This window comes from Epargyreus clarus, unplaced genomic scaffold, assembly GCF_041222505.1.
Source record: "Epargyreus clarus isolate Ecla_fem2 unplaced genomic scaffold, WU_Ecla_fem_2.2 ptg000006l, whole genome shotgun sequence".
Lineage (NCBI taxonomy): Eukaryota > Metazoa > Arthropoda > Insecta > Lepidoptera > Hesperiidae > Epargyreus > Epargyreus clarus.
The window spans coordinates 8001884-8021489 of record NW_027332214.1 but is presented as its reverse complement, the minus strand read 5'-3'; the positions used below and the strand labels follow the sequence as shown (position 1 = coordinate 8021489).

The 19606-nt window shown below is 37.5% G+C and overlaps 1 protein-coding gene across 1 annotated transcript; it reads right to left on the bottom strand.

Moving 5' to 3' along the window:
* Positions 1–712: 712 nt before the first annotated feature.
* Positions 713–19287, bottom strand: Dhap-at (dihydroxyacetone phosphate acyltransferase). The gene is made up of 12 exons (XM_073073928.1): positions 18871–19287; positions 18264–18440; positions 17798–17927; positions 14324–14527; positions 11948–12099; positions 10526–10819; positions 9757–9955; positions 8302–8439; positions 7764–7843; positions 6107–6268; positions 3697–3845; positions 713–2744 (listed from the first exon to the last, which is right to left on the bottom strand). Exons 1-12 carry the CDS (start codon positions 19051–19053, stop codon positions 2585–2587), a joined length of 2028 nt encoding a protein of 675 aa, XP_072930029.1. The 5' UTR covers positions 19054–19287; the 3' UTR covers positions 713–2584.
* Between the last annotated feature and the right edge of the window lie 319 nt (positions 19288–19606).

Sequence of the window (19606 nt, the reverse complement as noted above, 5' to 3'; positions counted from 1 at the left end):
CAATATTTGACAAAAAAAGGTTAAAGTATTCAGGTAAAAATCTTGACCAGACAGATTGCATGTTCATTCATTTTCATAAAAACAATAACATTAAAAAAGAATCAACTTAAAAATAATCTAATTGCCCCTTTTTACGTAAAGCTACTTAACTATATAATGTGTAATAACATACCTACCTACTGTATTCCTAAACGCGTTTCTAAATTCATCAAATAAAGTAAGAATTCGAAAATGGATATTCTATAGAGGAACTGGCAAATATACTACAAATTAGAAATTTGCCTTGCGCATACTGGCATACTCTGGCAGATAGTACAGTACGGATTAGTGGCTCATTATTGTATTATAATACATGTGCATGATCATAATTAATAATTCTGATTATTAATTCTAAGAAATTAACGTAGGTAACATTAACAATAATATTTGAACTACAGTATTTATAATTTATTACATTTCAACGATCATTTTTAATGTGGTACAGCTACATATAGAATAATGTCACGAACACACCATCTCGGCGGGTACAAAGAATGTCTAACACATCGTTGAACGCTAATTATAGGAAAATGTTAAAAAAAAAACACCTGTTACTGACTTCGACATACCTTTGTGGTTGATCGATTACCACATACGTCTGACACATAGAGGGTTCACAAGGGTTGTTCAAAAGTCAAGTAGGTTATGTTGAAATTGTGGCTCACTGTAGACCGTTTACATCCCACTTCGTTCGTTCCATCACTTTCGTCATATACAGGGTGGATAATTCATATTACAATAAATGAAAACACAAGTCCTACTCCTTCCTTGGAACGTGTTACAATAATTAAAAAAAAACACTTAACTTCGAATTTCAAAAAAAAATCAAATAACCGTAATAATAAATGATGGGGTAAAAAATAGAACGCCATTTATAAACATCAGTTCACTCACCTTTCATAAGAGCGGCAAGAGTGCAGTGTCATGACGTAAAATCTTTTGCTGCGAGAGTGATCCCTTATGTCTTAGGAAAATGGTACAATATGCATTTACTTAATTTGACGAATTTGCAACATTGTAGTTTTACTACGTCTCGATTTATAATGTTTTTGCGATTATACAAAACGTGTAGAAAATTTGAAAAATGCAAAAAAACCCTGTGCCTAAAGTACTAAAGATATTTGATTAAAAATTTGTTTGGAGGCTTGGGATATAGATAGGTTCATGTGGTTAAATTTATTGTCGTATGAATGTATAAACTATTTTTTATCCACCCTGTATAAACTATTTTTTAATTCTACAATATACATAGATGGCGCTGAAATCATGAGGTAATAAGAAATAATATAAAATATTGACTGTTCGATGATAAATTAAATAGCTGTCTAATTATCTAATTAATTATATTTGGCATTTGAGTTGTACCCTAGTTTGCGATAGCCATATTCTATATTTAATTATATATAATTACATAAACATTTGAACACTACAAACCATTGTCATTCATATTCTATTCAGTTTAATTAATTTTTAGATTATCCTATTCAAATGGAGGAGTACTAGATATACCCTACTGCCGAATTTTGGAATTTCTACACCGCACAAAGGCCTTACATTTTTATTAACTATTTAACATGCTCTACTAAGATTAGAAACTAGAGACCCACGAATCTAGCAACCCTGAATGAGCGACTGCGCTTATTTTTAGCTAATCTTCTGGCGTCTTTTCACGTTTAATCTAGTTAAGATATTGATAAAGTAACGAATAGACTCCTACGGTTTACGATATTTTCGCGACCCACGTGGCGCTATGGTCGCGAATCTATCTTGACACAGAATTCTGGTTAGGCCAGGCAGACATCCAGACTTACACTACCACCATTCCATTTTTATTATGTGTTGTTGACGTCCGAAGTCCATTATGAGAGAGTACATCCATCTCGTTCTGCTTGTCGCCGTCAGATGTCACTGTTTTCCATGCTACTCGCGCCTCTGGCGCCCTCACCTTCCTGCTCGGAACTAACTTACAAACCGGAAGATTCACGAGCACTTGATTCGGGAGCACGTGGTCTCTTCATTGCTGCCGCCGATGGCGCGACTAGCTTTTCTTTATCCATTTATCACAACCGAAACTGCTTTATGGAAAACAAATGACTATTCTAAAGCAAAAATCTAAATCAAACTTTTTTACTTCTCTCAAAAGTTTGTAATACTTAAGAACTTTCGACTACTTCACAGATTAAAGAACGACGCAACAATGATTAATTAAAATGCCGGCTTCCGGTTTGTAATTCCAAGCAGGAAGGTGAGGGCGCCAGAGGCGCGAGTAGCATGAAAAACAGTGACATCTGACGGCGACAAGCAGAACGAGATGGATGTACTCTCTCATAATGGACTTCGGACGTCTATGGAAATATAATAGAATTTTTATTGGAAGGTAAAATTTGCATATCCTGCATACACAAGTCTTGCAATGAAACTGTCCTGTTGTAAGCGTAACTTTACGTTGAACTGCTACTATAATTCGGAGTCTATATGGTTATTTAGTCGATAAGTTAAATGCATATCAATTGTGAACAATTACAGAAGATTTCGTTAAGTTATTCTAAAGTCTGGAAGCTACCGGCCGGCTGGAAGTTGACCGGCCAATGATTACAGAGTTCCCGGCGCCGAAGTCTGTCTCAATCTTCGGGAATATTCCGTGGATTAATTTACGGTGTTTTTCCATTACGTACGGAACTGTCTCGTATTTGACGTCCTTGCCACTGAAAACGTAAAAATAAATATTTATTACTCACTTGTATGTACTTGTTGGTTTTTGGTAAAGATGAACATACATAATTTATTATTAGTTTTAAATAATGGTAATGTTATGGAATAATATCAGTGATATATTATGTCTAGTGTTTATTCGGGGTTGCGAAGTTTCGTTGTCACTCCTTAGGTGGTGGCTTCATACATAATTTAGTTGGTACCAACATCCTTCAGTTGGAACGCACAACTGCGTACAAGTACAAATTGGTGTGATAGGGCTACCACTTCTGTCGAACTATACTGTTTCTTTCACCTTCTAGGTTACATGTATGTATGTATGTTTTAAGAACTACCTACAATGCAAGATATACATGATGATATCTTGTATCATCGGATTATTGATCACGATTTGATACGGTTCAACTGTGCTTGTCTCGATTAATGCATTTTATATAAATGGGGGAGAAAGTTAATATGTTGCTGCTTTGCAAGAATAATGAGACAAGTAAAAAAAGGTAATATTCCAGGAAAACCAGTTTAAAATTTATCAATGTTTTTGTTTCGAAATCTTTTATTTAAATGAGAATTAAAATAATGATAAATACCATTATAAGTAGTTATGTATATAATCACAGTATTGTTAGGACACATTAAAATAGGAAATATTTGGGATTGAATTGTATCTTTAACAGAATAAATATAGTTCAAAAAACTAAAAAACACGCTTTTATGACAAAATCAACTAAAAAGTAGAAAATAATTTTCAATCTAGGAATCAATTAAGGAACAGTAAATAGTATAATTGTGAAAAAAGCGTGGGGTGCTCCATTTATCAGTTTTCGAAAAGCACATACAGACAGACATACATAATACATACAACCCAAGCTAATAAAAGCGTGTTAAAAATGAATTTTGAGTCGTGTCATTATTCTTGCAAAGCAGCGATGTGTTCGGTGTACGTACAAGCGCGCGCGCAGCAGCGCCTCGGCGGCGTGCAGGCCGCGCAGCGCGTGCGCGGCGGCGGGCAGGCTGAGCGCGTAGGGCTGCGCGCCGCGCGCCTCGCCCCGCGCCTGCACGCGCGCGCACACCGCGCGCTGCATGCCGCGCACCATCTGCGGACCACGACCAACGTTAAGCCACTAAATAAAAACTAACAGAAGTCAATCTCATGTATGTACAGTCCGAAAGGTCTAAGCTGAGCTTTGCATTAGTGTGAGTGTAGAGTCAGATACAAAACTTTCAAAAATAAAATTTATAATTTTTAGTAAGTTACATAAGTTGAAGAGGTATTCTCGTATATACTTTTTAAAAAGTGTTAGTAAAATAATATTTTTGCAATATGCAATGAAGTTAACTAAATAACTAAATAAATTTTTTCGCGAAAGTCTAGATAGAATCAGAGCTAACTCAGCGATTTGAAAATTGTATACTGCAGAAAAATGGTAGATTAAACTACTACAAAGTTTATTTTCTTTACTTTTAATTTTTAATCTGTCTTTACATTTTTTGTAAAATTCAATTTCATGAATTGTTCCAAGTATTAACGCTTCATTTATAGCTAATTAATAAAGTATTTGTGTTATTTTAATTTACCTTTCAACAAAAAAAAAAACAATACTTTTACTTTTACTTTTGATATTTTAAATTATTCACCACATTTACGTTTATTTATATTGGTACGAGTATTTTACTAAAACATTGAATACAAAAACAAAATATTAAATATTAAACAATTCTGCTACCAGTACAAGAAGTGAGGAAGATGCACGATTGCTAAAAAACAGTATAAACCGGATTAAATCAATTAAAAAACGCATCACGCTTAACACATTCAGTGCCAACGACTCTCCCGAGTTGACATAAATTTCATTCATGTGCTTGGGACTTGATTTATGACTATTTTTATAATTTATATACATATATACAATGTTTTGAATTACAATTGCATTGTTCACTGCCGCAGGTCGACCTTTTAATTAATGATTTATTATATGACAATAAAAACAAATTATTTATTATTAAAGCACATAGTCAACTTTTGTTTTGGAAGAAAAATATAACGATGGTGTTAAATTCCGATTGGAGATAATTTTTAAATTAGTATGTAGTGCCAGCGACTTGCCTGGCGGGTTCATCGTGAAATATAGACGGCACCTTAAGAAGGAATTAACAAAATCGTATCGGCATTGAACGTGTTAAATCTGACTTCACACCTACACTATCCATGTGCACTCACACAGATGCATAGCTCAGCTTAGACCTCGCGGACTATACTTCATTCCTTATGCCTACGCTCGGCCATCGCGCTAGGGTTGTATACTCCAAACCCACACTAGCCCGCATAGCATAAAACTTATTCTACAATATTAAAAGCAATAAACATAGTTTTACAATACAAATATTTTACACAACAAAAGCTAAAAATTACACAATTCCTTTTGACCTATCCGTTTAAGACCTAAACCTACCAAATTACATTAAAAACAACACAATATACTAACAAAAATTCATATTTTCAACTTACGTAATATTTGGTGGCGTGAATTTCCTTTACTAAAAAAAAAATTAGTTAAGTTCGTTTATACTGATTCAAAATAGGAAACTGTAATGTAAATTGAGCTTAGCCACTTTAAAACATATTCTTGCCATGATCACCAAAAATATCAAGTCCTAGTGGCTCGGGTCAACAGAAAATACCGACTTACCTCTCTAAAAAAATAGTAGCTATAAACAAACGAAAATTCGCAGTTTAATGTTGAATTTAAACAACCGTCCACTGCACAATTACGGTATTTTTTGTTGTTCCATTTCTTGCACAAAACAGTTCCAACGCGTGTCAGAAGCGGACTGACAGTCGCGCACGTATGCGCTCGAGTCCCTCCGAAATAACGTGTCGGTGAACGGTGTCTATAAGTGCTTTGCTCGAGCCCGCTTTGTATGAAGATTGACTTCTGTTAGTTTTTATTTTGTGGTTAAGCATAGTATACACTGTGTTCACTCACCATGCGTGCAGACACGGACGTTACTACTTTACAAAATTGTACCAATTGCTAAGCGGTAAAGAAAAACATCTTAACCAAATCATCTTCACGCCTAAAATTTTTAAAAACTCTCATAAGTTTCAAAATTATGTGCGTATTATAAATTTATTGTCACTTGCTTTAACGGTGAAGCAAAACCTCGTGAGGAATTCTGCATACCTAAGAGATCTTCAAAAAAAGGTTCTCAAAGGTATGATGTTTACCATGATGTATACCACTTCCCACTTAGCCAGATGATGGACTATAGCCTAAATCTCTCTCATTCTAAAAGGAGATACGTACCCAGCAGTGAGACACTGATGGATTGATCAAAGGTATACCTATTTACTTACCTCTGCCATAACGTCCGCGCAGTTCATCAGTGTTGTGAGAGCCGGTAGAATGGACCACTCTAGCACAAACTGTAGCTTCTCATTTGCACCAACAATAAACGCGTCACCATCGCGCGCTAGCACTTCATTATCTATACAATACTGCAGGGCTTTATTGAATGTCTGAAATTAATATTAGTCATATAAAAATGATTGATTAATGTGTGCAGATGTATGAAATATAATAGAAATATAAGAATAAACCTTTATAATATACAATTTCTATCATAACTATTTATTATTGGCTATATGAGCCACCCAAACTCATATAGAAATTAAATATTTATTTAGATGTGTGCCTGACCAAAGATCGAACCGAAAACCCCTTGAATGTAAGGCCATTATATAATCATAACGGTCACTTCCCACATAGACATCATGCACAAGAATTAAATCGATATAAGTTGAAAATCAATCATGATAACAGTAAAATTGATTAGTCTCAATAATATTTATCAACAAAATTGAGGTCACTAACGTGCATTCTAAGGAACGCTCCAATTGTTTATCTATAAAAAATATTATATATTTGTAGTTCTCGATATTTGCGAAAAATTGTGGCCTTTATTGGGTTAGTTGGCAGTTTTCAGGACAGGACATAACTGCAGTGTTAGCGCTGCTGTGTTTTGGTTTGAAGAGAGAGATAAGAGAGGACGAAATTACTACACAATGCAGTGTTAGCGCTGCTGTGTTTTGGTTTGAAGAGAGAGATAAGAGAGGACGAAATTACTACACAATGCAGTGTTAGCGCTGCTGTGTTTTGGTTTGAAGAGAGATAAGAGAGGACGAAATTACTACACAATGCAGTGTTAGCGCTGCTGTGTTTTGGTTTGAAGAGAGAGATAAGAGAGGACGAAATTACTACACAATGCAGTGTTAGCGCTGCTGTGTTTTGGTTTGAAGAGAGATAAGAGAGGACGAAATTACTACACAATGCAGTGTTAGCGCTGCTGTGTTTTGGTTTGAAGAGAGAGATAAGAGAGGACGAAATTACTACACAATGCAGTGTTAGCGCTGCTGTGTTTTGGTTTGAAGAGAGATAAGAGAGGACGAAATTACTACACAATGCAGTGTTAGCGCTGCTGTGTTTTGGTTTGTTTTGGTTTGATAGATAAGAGACAACGAAGTTACTACACAAGGCATTCCACCTGCGTATAAGTAACGCCCGATATTAGTTATCAATATATCCCATATTTTGCCTACCACAGATAGACAGACAGATAGATAGAAGATAGAATATTTTTTATTGCACACTTCAGTAGATCATAACAATAAAAACAATTATATAGCTTAATCGTATAATAGACAGAAATGTACCAATGTCTATCTACTAAAAATTGACGATGTTTGGTAAAAAAATGGATGGATTAATTATTAACGGTCGTAAGTCCTCAGGGGCAAAAACGCATAATATATTGCTGATCTCAAATAAAATTCCTATGTGAAACCAATTACAGATATCCATGTTTAGCAGTTCCTACTTAATATCAGGTGGACTTCTATATTATAATAACTAAAACACAAAAAACATATGTAAAAGTTATTTAGAACTATTTTACATTTACTAGAAAGCACAGTTTTTTATAAATATTCACTATACTATATTACATATACTTACAGCTTCTTCATTTTTCTCTACGTAGAAAAACTCGTGAGATAACATTGTCCTCATTAACTGATATTTCTTTTTGAAGTCTTCTGAAATTTTATCCAAATGTTATTTAATATATTATATAATTATAATTAATACGTATAGTATAATTAAGTAAATAATTAAATAATCCGGTACAAAATTCATTGTAATATAATAATTACACATAATTATAAAATTACAATTTACTGAATTCAATTGTTGCTAATTTATAATTTATTAAAGTAATTCGAATAATTCATCTTGTCTTATAATTTAATGAAGGTATTCTTTCTGAATATATTTTTTCTCACAATTTTGTACATTAAATGTTAAGATAATTTAGATAAATACTAAACAAATATTCTGTTTACAAAATGTTAAGTAATCTATACAGTACGATATGGAGTTGTAATCGATTTGTAGTAAAAATCGTCTCTTTGGTTATCGATTTGTGTGGCACATTAGTGTCGTAGCGATGGCATGTGTCAAAATGGGCCTATTAAATTGTGACGACTATATATACCTTTACTTTGGACTCCGCTCTTGACCAGTAGGTAGATGATGGCCGGCGGCACCAGGTAGTGTAATACTGGGTTCACATACGTCTGCAGCTCTATAATGGGTACCGCGTTCACCATCGTTTCGGCTTTTAACGTGTGACCTGGAATAAAATTAATATGAAAACAAACTTAACCTAACCTAAATCTAATGTCCATAATAATAATAACCTAATGTTAGATTGCCACATTTTTTTTGTAATATAGGAGTAGCAGACGAGCATGCAGTCCATGGTGGTAAGTTGCTACTGCCGCCTGTAGTGTGTGTAAGAGTCCTAATTATATAAGACTTCAAACTATAAAGATGCTTCTAACTCGAACCTGCCTGCGACATCACTACACGCCCATGGACATCTTTGTTGACATCTTTGGGGTTGAACCCCAGATAGGATTCCTACTTGACGTTGGCCATAGATGCGCCGCTACCCCTGAGGACTTAGCTGGAATGCATCGGAAAAGTATGGGAGAAATAGGTGTGGCGGTGGTGCCGCCGGAGTCGAATCTCAAAGGGTTCTACCACCTTCAAAATTTTATTTCGAATATATCAAATTTTATTAATATGTAATATTGTATGTATTAGAAAAACTGTTCACGCCCTTATCGATGTAATAAACATTTAAATGTCTCGTCATTTATATTAATATTCACTATGACTATATTATGATACAAAAAAGAATGTTAGATAAGATTAGATACATTGGTTAGAAACATAAAATTGTAATAAACTAATTATAATCTATGCGTGATATTGCGTGATCATTATCACTATTTACTCTAAGATTCGTGATAGTGAAGGTATTAAAACTAGTAGACCATGCAAAACAATAAAATAAACTAAGGATTTTTCGTATAATTTAGTATGACATTATGCTTTGAATTAACAACTGATTAGAATTGTTAGCATAAATGTTCACCAAAATATGTTTATAGAACGTTACAGGTTTGTTTTTCCTTAATATTAAATTGATTGAAGATCTCCACCTGGCCACATTATAATTAATATTTAAATAATATAATTATAAAAAAGTGCTGTTCCCGAGAGATACATAAAAACAACTATTGTCTTCGACCTATAACTGCAAGCGAAACCGCGGATAAATCTAGTAATGTATAATTAAGGATTTAAGGTTCTATCGTTTTTCTATATAAAAATAAAATATGTATAAAAACCATTTCTACTAATGTCAGTAGTGATAAATAAATACCTTATTTTTTTGTTTTTTAAACGCTCTTTACATTCACAATCCATAAGTCATGGGTTCCATGGACATACACTAAGACGAATACTCAAACATCCAGATCCAGAACATATACCTAAATTCATCATTTATATATTTATCTGGCCGGGAATCTAACATGGAACCCTATGCGCGTCAGACCGGTATAGCGATTACACGTCGTCAAAATTAAAAATACAATACCTTTCATTTTGTTCTTCACGTCAGCGGTGACGTCCATAACCGCGCTGGAGACCAGCCGCAGGTGCCTCCCGGCGTCCAGGGTGAACATGCGGCGGTGCACCACCAGGATCCTCTCCAAGTTGATCTTCAAGTCACCCTCGTAAACGTTCGCGCCCAGACCCTTGAACATGGTCGCGAACCACTCCACTTCCTTCAACACCTGTGAGAAATGTATAAGTGGTACTTAATTTGAAGATTGTAAAAGAAAAAAGTTTTAAAACCCGCGTGGCACAGCGGTCACCATACCGGTCTGACGCGCATAGGGTCCCGGGTTCGATCCCCGGCTAGACAGATATTTAAATTATGAATTTAGATTTCTGTTTCTGGGTCTGGGTGTTTTTGCATTTGTCTATGTGTGTGTCCATGGCACCCACGACACAGGGAATCCTAGTGTGGGGTTGTGAGTGTAGAATGCCTTTTTTTTTAAACACACCTTTTAGGTACGTCATTGTAATGTTCACGTCTCTCTTTCATTTTATACCCATATCATGAGAATGTATAAAAATATTGGTCGGTCATATTGTATTTAAAATTACGTTACAGTAGACCCAAACCATACATTCTGATGCAAACCATGTATGACTACACATGCTTATAACAACTCCAGAGCGAAATAGAAGTTTGGCGCAGGCTATTATTAACTAAATAAAAGGAACATATACATATTTAGAGTACTTAAAATATAATAATCCCTTCATACGCACGGCAAGTTCAAAATCGAAGCACAAACCTCATCATAGTGCAACGACTTGTTCTTCATCAGACTCTGCATCAGCACCATCGAGATGAGACTGGAGATGGTGACGGTGGTGCAGTCCTGCTGCAGCGCGACCACGTGGCCCGCGAGGCTCTGCACCGCGGCCAGCTGCTCCGCCGTCATCTGCTGCAGGTCCACCGGCTTCAGCGTCTCCACCGTATTAGGTACTTCGCGTCTGAAGTACTCGTTCAACGATATCGGCGTGCCGATGTTCACGTAAATGTTCCCGAAGTGGTCGTTTAGGCTTTGCAACGACTTTAGCAGGCCCTAAAACAATGTGAAAATGAAAAAATGATTTATTGCTTCATAATTATAGTTACGAAGTGTTGCCAGGTCCGCTGTAAAGGGTACAACCGAGCGTGGGTACTCTGCTCAAACCTCCTCAAATGTAATTGACTCAAATTATCAATATAGAAAAAAAATAACAGAGATTAGTATAGCGAGTGTATATTTGTGATGTTTGAATGTATGGATCATTTTGAACGCCATTCATAATTTTTCATATGAAATTCTAGATTTATCGACCACTCATATTAATCGTATCATAATGTGATATCATTCCTTGATTGACATCACACTTCTTAGGAGACAAGTCATTGTGAAAAATGACTCTGCATTGAGAAATCGTTAAATTCACGTATGTTTCATACACCTCATACGGAAACCTTCAAAAGGTACCCGACGACGTGGGAGCGACGCCGGGTTATGTGGGATTTTTACCTCACTAAAACCCCCCCGGTGGCCGTCCTCAGCGCTTGGTGGAGAACTCCGGGATCTCCAATGGAACACAACCGAGTCCTCCGAGCGCGATGTCCCGGCCGGGCTCTGCCCTGGGGGGAGCTCTTTACGGAGCGTAAAGAGCTCCCTCACATCTAGTGTTTACGACGGCATGCGACCACACGCGAAGTCCCCTTTTAGTCGCCTCTTACGACAGGCAGGGGATACCGTAGCCCTATTCTAGTCCCGGAACTACAGGGACAAGTGTGAATATACGTAATATCAATATTATCAATTTATATGTTTTTGTCTAAGCTCGAATGGTTGGTGTAAGTGTCTTGTACCCGATTCCTCAAACCAGAATATTCATGGAGAAGAATATTAGGACTCGACGCTTAGCACTGCTGTTATTATCAACAAGTTATATAAAGATGGTGACACCATACCACGAATTGATTATCACTTGCGTAACAAGGTGAAGGAAAATATCGTGAGGAATACCTGAGAGATTTATATAAAAGTAGTCTCAAAGGTATGTGAAGTCTACCAATACGCACTTGGCCAGCGCCGTGGACTATGGCCTAATCCTTCTCATTCTGAGAGGAAACCTGTGTCCGGCATGGGACAATAATAGGTTGATGACGTAACGTACTAATCCATGATTGGCTGTATCCTCACCTCGGTAGACTCCTTGGGTTTGGGCACGCCGAGGTGCTCGTACGCGAACAGCGTGAGTTCCATCAGGCGGTCGTAGCTGATGTTCACCGGGACTATCGTCACGTCCGCCACCTCCCGCGCGAAGTACGGCATCAGTGTCATCGAGAGCATACCTAAATAACAATGAATCATTATAATCATACCTAGATATAGTCCACGCCAAACTTCTACTCCGTTCTGAAGTTGTCGCGGGCAGGTTTAGTTAGCATATACTTCGTAACGTAAGGGCACACTAACGCAGCTACGTATGTACCCGTGGGCAAGAGCAGACAGCGGACGGGTGTCTTCTGGCTCGCGCTGTCTTCATCCCGCTTATACCTACGATTTGCTATTGAGACGCGACTCGTTTCTATATTCGGAGTGGACTAGCAGTTTGGCGCGGACTCTACCAATGCCTCATTAGCACATTTATAGAACTAACGCATCATTATCATCCTACCTAACTAGGCCATCATCATGTCCGTCGTCAACATTTTAATGATAGTTATCATTATCGTCAACCGATTTCTGTCCAAGTGTGGAATGGATATTCTCTCGTAGTAATACAGTAATAAAACATACAAACCCGTTTAAAACGATTTCATAGTGACCCAACCAAAAACGCGTCTTAAGCGAGAAAACGTATTAAGCGGGATAAGGCAAAACTATAAGATCTTCAATGGATTAAATTTAGTAGAGTGCTACGTTGTCATCAATAGAAGAATATCCAGGAAAACCCTGCTATATCACGGGTCCTTCTTCTTCTTCCACTACGACGTCAACCCCGTTATTCCTGAAACCTGCTTTCTTGATCTTTATGATTCCCTGATCCATCGGTTGTAATTTGCTTGTCGCATTTGGAATGCGCGAGAGGGTTGGCTGGGATGCTTGCGTTCGGCATTCGAGTGTTCCTTCAGCCAGTTACGAATTAGGCGTATTAAACGGGATGACAAAGCGTATTAAGCGTTAAGAAATGTATGAAAACATGTCTCAAAATGCAGGGACTAGCGTAAAATGGTGTATTATGCGAGAAATCGTATTAAGCGTGATCGCCTTAAGCGGGTTATACTGTATTTTGGCTAAATGTGAATTGTTTTTTTTTTTACAAACAGGCGACAATTAATTTCGGTATTTAAATTCCCGTATTCAAACACAGGACCCTGAGCGTATAAGCCGAATGCTATTATTTTTTTCATTGAATACAATCGAAGTCATCACATTCTTTTTTCGTGCGTATTATAATATTAATATACTCATAAGCACTTTTATAGTCATATTACTGCTTAAATGAGTTTGATTGACCGCTTCGCACTTCGAATAAAATATGCACATAAAGGTAATTATTTTAATATAATATATGCCAACAAAGGCTGTTATGCAAACAAGTTATGCTGTAATTAATCGACTTAAGCGCATTATATATATGAAGCTTACGTATGTTTGTATATTGCTTTTTTGTTCAAGATTGTTTATTATATACATTTTATCATACCATATTTTGTTGTTATCTCACCGTACCTGGGCATAAGGCTCTAGTTGCTCCAGCTCCTGGTGCCTTCGAGGAAGAACTCGACGGGGGCGGAGTGCCGCGCGACCACAGTGCGCACGTAGTGGCGCAGCGTGGCGGCGTATAGCGGGGCTCCCGGCTTGCACACCCTACCCCATTCTCTGTAGCATCTCACCGTATCTGGGCATCAGGCTCTTGTTGCTCCTGCTCCTGGTACCCTCGAGGAAGAAATCTACGGGGGCGGAGTACTGCGCGACTACAGTGCGCACGTAGTGGCGCAGCGTGGCGGCGTATAGCGGGGCTCCCGGCTTGCACACCCTACCCCATTCTCTGTAGCATCTCACCGTATCTGGGCATCAGGCTCTTGTTGCTCCTGCTCCTGGTACCCTCGAGGAAGAACTCTACGGGGGCGGAGTACTGCGCGACTACAGTGCGCACGTAGTGGCGCAGCGTGGCGGCGTATAGCGGGGCTCCCGGCTTGCACACCCTACCACATTCTCTGTAATATCTCACCGTATCTGGGCATCAGGCTCTTGTTGCTCCTGCTTCTAGTGCCCTCGAGGAAGAACTCTACGGGGGCGGAGTGCCGCGCGACCACAGTGCGCACGTAGTGGCGCAGCGTGGCGGCGTATAGCGGGGCTCCCGGCTTGCACACCCTACCCCATTCTCTGTAGCATCTCACCGTATCTGGGCATCAGGCTCTTGTTGCTCCTGCTTCTAGTGCCCTCGAGGAAGAACTCTACGGGGGCGGAGTGCCGCGCGACCACAGTGCGCACGTAGTGGCGCAGCGTGGCGGCGTATAGCGGGGCTCCCGGCTTGCACACCCTACCCCATTCTCTGTAGCATCTCACCGTATCTGGGCATCAGGCTCTTGTTGCTCCTGCTTCTAGTGCCCTCGAGGAAGAACTCTACGGGGGCGGAGTGCCGCGCGACCACAGTGCGCACGTAGTGGCGCAGCGTGGCGGCGTACAGCGGGGCGCCCACCAGCGTGCGACGGATGTAGAACGCGCACATCTCGCGCATGCGCTGCCCCACCACCGCCATCGAGTGGAAATCTGCGTAAAATAATAACTATTTTTTATCTAATGATCGATTTTCTCCCACATTTAATTATTGATTGTGCTGGAGATTGTCTATAGATACTTAAAAAGTATATTAATATGTATGAATATTTCGGCCAGCAGCAATTCGTCCATAATCAAGCAAGTACCAAAAAGCAAACCATGACCATCATGAGTACCAAATTTCAACTAATTTGGCCCAGTAGTTTCGGAGCAAATTGTGGCAGACGGACGGACAGATGCACGACTGATTTTTCGTATGGAACACTAAAAAGAACATCGGTTGACAATCGCGTTCCGATCCGGTAGTAGTTTAAGAAAAATATTGTACCTGACAATTTGTAAGTGCCGTCGTTGGCCTATACAAAATAAATATATTTCATTTCATTTCAATCAAGAAAGATACTCATCAATTATTATTAAAATACAATTCATGTGATGATGGTGATATTTTATGATATCCTTGCCAAGCAATTTGAAATTTTACATTATCGGTCAGGAACCTTTATTAAATTTCGAACTTTTAGCGGCGTTAGTGGCAATAAAAATATTAATATGTAGAGCGTTAGGTAATTCATGCATTCACCGTACATGGCCATTATTCATCTACATTAGAAATTTTATATGATGTAAATTCTGTATATTCCATTAGCAAATAATAAAGTAAGTAATATACTTACTTAGTGACGATAAGATGAAGTATACCTATGTTAAGTACTTAATAACTTATGACGCATGTTGATTAAATGTTTACTTAGTTAACATAATAGGTAACCTTGTATTATTAACGGTTGCTTGACGAGAACATTGTAATATTAAGTGTAGTTTGCAAGATGATGACGATATCTTTATATGTTGAGCATTTCCTACGAAGAATATTTTTATAAAGGTGATTGCTGGAAATGTTTGTTTAAGAGAACGTCAAATCAACCTAAAGCGTAATATTAACAGTAAGATTCTACATAAACATGAATGAAACGATAAAGAAGAATACAAAAAAAAACGACCGAAAAGAAATATTCTGTGCGACTACTTAGCGCATTATTCATTCAAGAAATTAACGTAATCTTTTGACATACGTACTTATATAAGGTAATATATTTAATTATATACAATAAGAACAGCAACTGGATTCTTTTAATATTAGGGTAGTAACACACTAGCGACAAGGACGCCGACAATCGACGATCGCCGCCCGTCGTCAGCATCCATCGACGGAACTTGCCGACATGGGCATGCTGGTGGCCAACCAGCGATTTTATGCTACGAGGGTGCGTTTTTAAGTCCGCGGAATGGCAGGGTTGGAGGGGGATAGCGGGCTCGTTAAGGGCGGTACGTGTTAAGTGACTCATAAATAGTATAAATATAAAGTTTTATCACAATTGCATCATTAGTTTTAAAACTATCGACAATTAAACAACTCAATCCGGAAGAAAATTGGAAGTATGGAGAAAATCGAGCATCGCGCCGTTATAAAGTTCCTTACCAAGCAAGGAAAGTCTGTGCAAATCATAATGGAAGAGATGTCATCGGTTTACGGGGACTCTTGCCCTGAAAAACGATGATTTACAAGTGGAACAACCTTTTTAAGCAAGGCAGGGATTCACTTGAAGACGACCCACGACCAGGACGGTCTGTTGAGGTGACCATTCCGGAAACGATAGCGGAAGTCGAAAAATTAGTACTGGAAGATGCTCGGCTAAAGAAGAAACAGCTTGCAGAAATGGTTGGAGTATCGGATACAACCATTTTTAAAATTCTGCATGACCATCTTGGCATGACTAAGGTCAGCGCGCGGTGGGTGCCGAGAATGCTCACGCCGCCTCAGAAACAACAGCGCGTTGAATGTTCCCGTGCGTTTTTGAACCTCTGTGGAGAAGATAAGGATGTTGTACTGAATCGAATTGTTACTGGAGATGAAACTTGGGTTCACCATTATGAACCTGAGTCTAAACAAGACTCCATGCAGTGGCATAAAAAGGGTACAGCACCTCCTAAAAGTTTAAGGTGTCACAATCGGCCGGCAAACTCATGGCGACAGTCTTTTGGGATGCAGAAGGAATTTTGTTAATAGATTACAAAGATAAAGGTGTCTCTATAACCGGAGAATATTACGCAACAATCTTGGAGCGGTTAAAAGAAGCCATCAAAGAAAAAAGACGAGGAAAATTATCCAGAGGTGTCCTGCTGTTGCACGACAATGCGCCCGTACACAAGAGCCGTATTGCACTGGCTGCCCTGCATAAGGTGGGCTTTGATATTTTAAATCACCCACCCTATAGTCCAGACCTGGCTCCCAGCGATTATTATCTCTTTCCAAAAATGAAAAAAGAGCTTCGTGGAAAGAAATTTTCTACAGACGAAGAAGTAAAGGACGCAATTTCCTCGTATTTTTCCGACAAGGACAAAACATTTTTTTATGAGGGTTTAAATAAGTTAATACAAAGATCTGAAAAATGCATTCGTCTTGCAGGAGAATATGTAGAAAAAGAAAAATAATTTTGACATTTTATTTTCGCTCCTTGTCCCTCATTCCGCGAACTTAAAAACGTACCCTCGTATATTAGATCCCTTGACTGTATTTTATTATTCAATAAAAACTGATATCTTTAAAAAAGGAATAAACGTTCAACGTATCTATGTTCGTCAATTCCAAGTTTACAGATTAGTTTCTAAAACAAATATTACTTGATATTTTTGCGAAGTTGCTATACAAAGTATAACTTGCGAACGTAAACCTTGGCAGATCTATGTATAAAAATGCATAACGACAATATTTGCACTCAGTTCAAACAGTCAATCACAAATCTTGGCATAATTTAAAAAAAATATGAATTTTTGAACGCATCATCGATAATACATTATAATTATCGAGCTAAATCTTTCGAAACATTACAGGTTTAATCATTTTGTTTTTATTTTTGGCAATACAAGAATTATTTGGAAATACAGTATACCTGATATTTGTTCCAACTACTTTTAATAGGATGCAAGTCTTAAGTGAAGTTGATTACATGGCCCAAGGACTTAAATTAGATTATACTTTAATATTAAGAACATACTAAAATATTCAATAACACAATTAAGATTACGTTTTATGCATTTTCATGTTTCCATATTGTCACTGGAAAGGCTAAAAGTCTAACACGCTAAGTGGCCCCTTTGCATATTAAATGTTTAGTCTTCTCAGTCGCAACATATGCTATACCAAAATTTTTTTCACCAGGAGACTCTTTGGTCATTCAGTACATAGTTAGTACATACCCATGCCGGCAGCAACGGCTGGCAAGTCAATGTCATAGTGGAAGCACAGATAGGTCATCAGGCAAAAGTCTGCGTAGCTACGATGGGTTGGTAGAAATAGCACTGGATTTTTCCCCATAGATGCTTTCAGCTAAAATAATAATGACAAATTAATTAATATTTCTTTTATATTATTACACATAGGTTTATATGTTTTGAAATTTAAGAGCAGTGATGGTCTAGTGTAACTGTGGACTTTCCTAGACTGGTATTATTAGGCAGAAATAGGTTTATTTCAGGAGTAGCAGCGCAACTGAAGCTGACCTCAGGTAGGAATCTAATCCATCTGGGGTATATTACAGATGTCACTGGGCAGCGGTTTCTACTTTCTTGTTTCTGCTTGTCTGCTACTCCCATATTATACAAAAAGTGTTACAGTTATAGTCGAACCACGAATGGTTCTACCACCTTCAAAAATTTAGCTTACCTTCAAAACAACAGGTTCATTAACAAACACACCAATTTTCATCATGAAGCATATTTTAAGGAACGCAATGCCCATCCAACGGACAACATGTATTTTCTTTTCGAAAGCCATTTCATCCAAGTAACCCAACATCTCTTTCCTCAGTTGCTCTTTGTCGACACCTTGTCGAACACTTTCCTGTTAAAGAAATAAACATATGAAGTATATATAATGTCAAAAATATCATTATAATGTTTGTTTTTGTAAGTAAAAAAAGTTACAGGTTCAATGGAAAAAAATGTCGATAAATAATATTTTGGTATAGTACTTGTAATAGATTGTACAGTACAATTATTTTTTTAGAGGTTTAAGTAGCAAATAAGTAAGTATTTCACTACATGGCAAGTGCTGCTAGTCAGGATAATTTGTGAATCTATAAGTTAATAGGCAGAAATAAGTGTGAAGGTGTTACCTTGAAGTCGAACCTTAAAGCATTCTACCACCTATGTGTGAATATAAAAATATTGTGTTCTTTTTCTACATTACGAATTACAAAATTGTGGGAAAAATATAATTTCCATATATTAAATAAATTAAGAGTATGTAACAATGCTTATAAATTGTTTACCGCTTCCAGGAAGGAATCCATAAATACTGAATTTGCGACGAAATCCTTTAGTTCCTGTGGCGTAAAACATTTTTCTAACACTAACGATTTCTTCGGGACCCATGACCGTGTCATAAACTTAAAAATACCAAATTGAGTATTCCTTGGCTTCAAAATATCCACAAAATGCACTTTTTCACTCATTTTCTCGCACAAATAATGTATAATTAAAGTAAGTAGATCACAAGCATGTCAATTGAAATATGATAACACACACTTCGCAATATTTTTTTAATACAGAATTATAAAAAATAAATCTAAAATTTAGGCAACTTCATAACTATTAGGGTATCTTTTAAATCACAAATTTATAAACGATCTCAATACTAGAGGATTGCAAACGCTCAATGCAACTCGTTAAGTTCCTTTGATTGAAATATTGCAAAATTGTCAAATTTGACATAAAATCAGGGGTGTAGTGTTGCCACTGGCGCATTTTTCAATTGCCGTATAGGAGATAATATTACAGCTGCATTCTAATTAAAATAATGTACATCCACTAAAACCTCATTTTCTTCAATATAATTGGTATGAACTATGTAAATATTTTTTACGCAGAGAAATCCTTATGGATCCGTATGTTTATCCTTACTTACTAAATCTCCGTTGAGATGATCAACAGATAAGGCGTGTAAAACGCACTCACGATATCTTGAGCCCTAAAGACCGGAATAGATTTCCCCGAATCCCCCTTTGT

Coding starts and splice junctions, on each gene's coding strand:
- Dhap-at (XM_073073928.1), bottom strand. CDS start 19,053: ATGAGTGAAAAAGTGCATTTTGTGGATATTTTGAAGCCAAGGAATACT. Junction 9,956..10,525: donor AGTCGTTGCACTATGATGAG/GTTTGTGCTTCG, acceptor CATTTCTCACAG/GTGTTGAAGGAAGTGGAGTG. Junction 6,269..7,763: donor TAGAGAAAAATGAAGAAGCT/GTAAGTATATGT, acceptor TATTAATTTCAG/ACATTCAATAAAGCCCTGCA.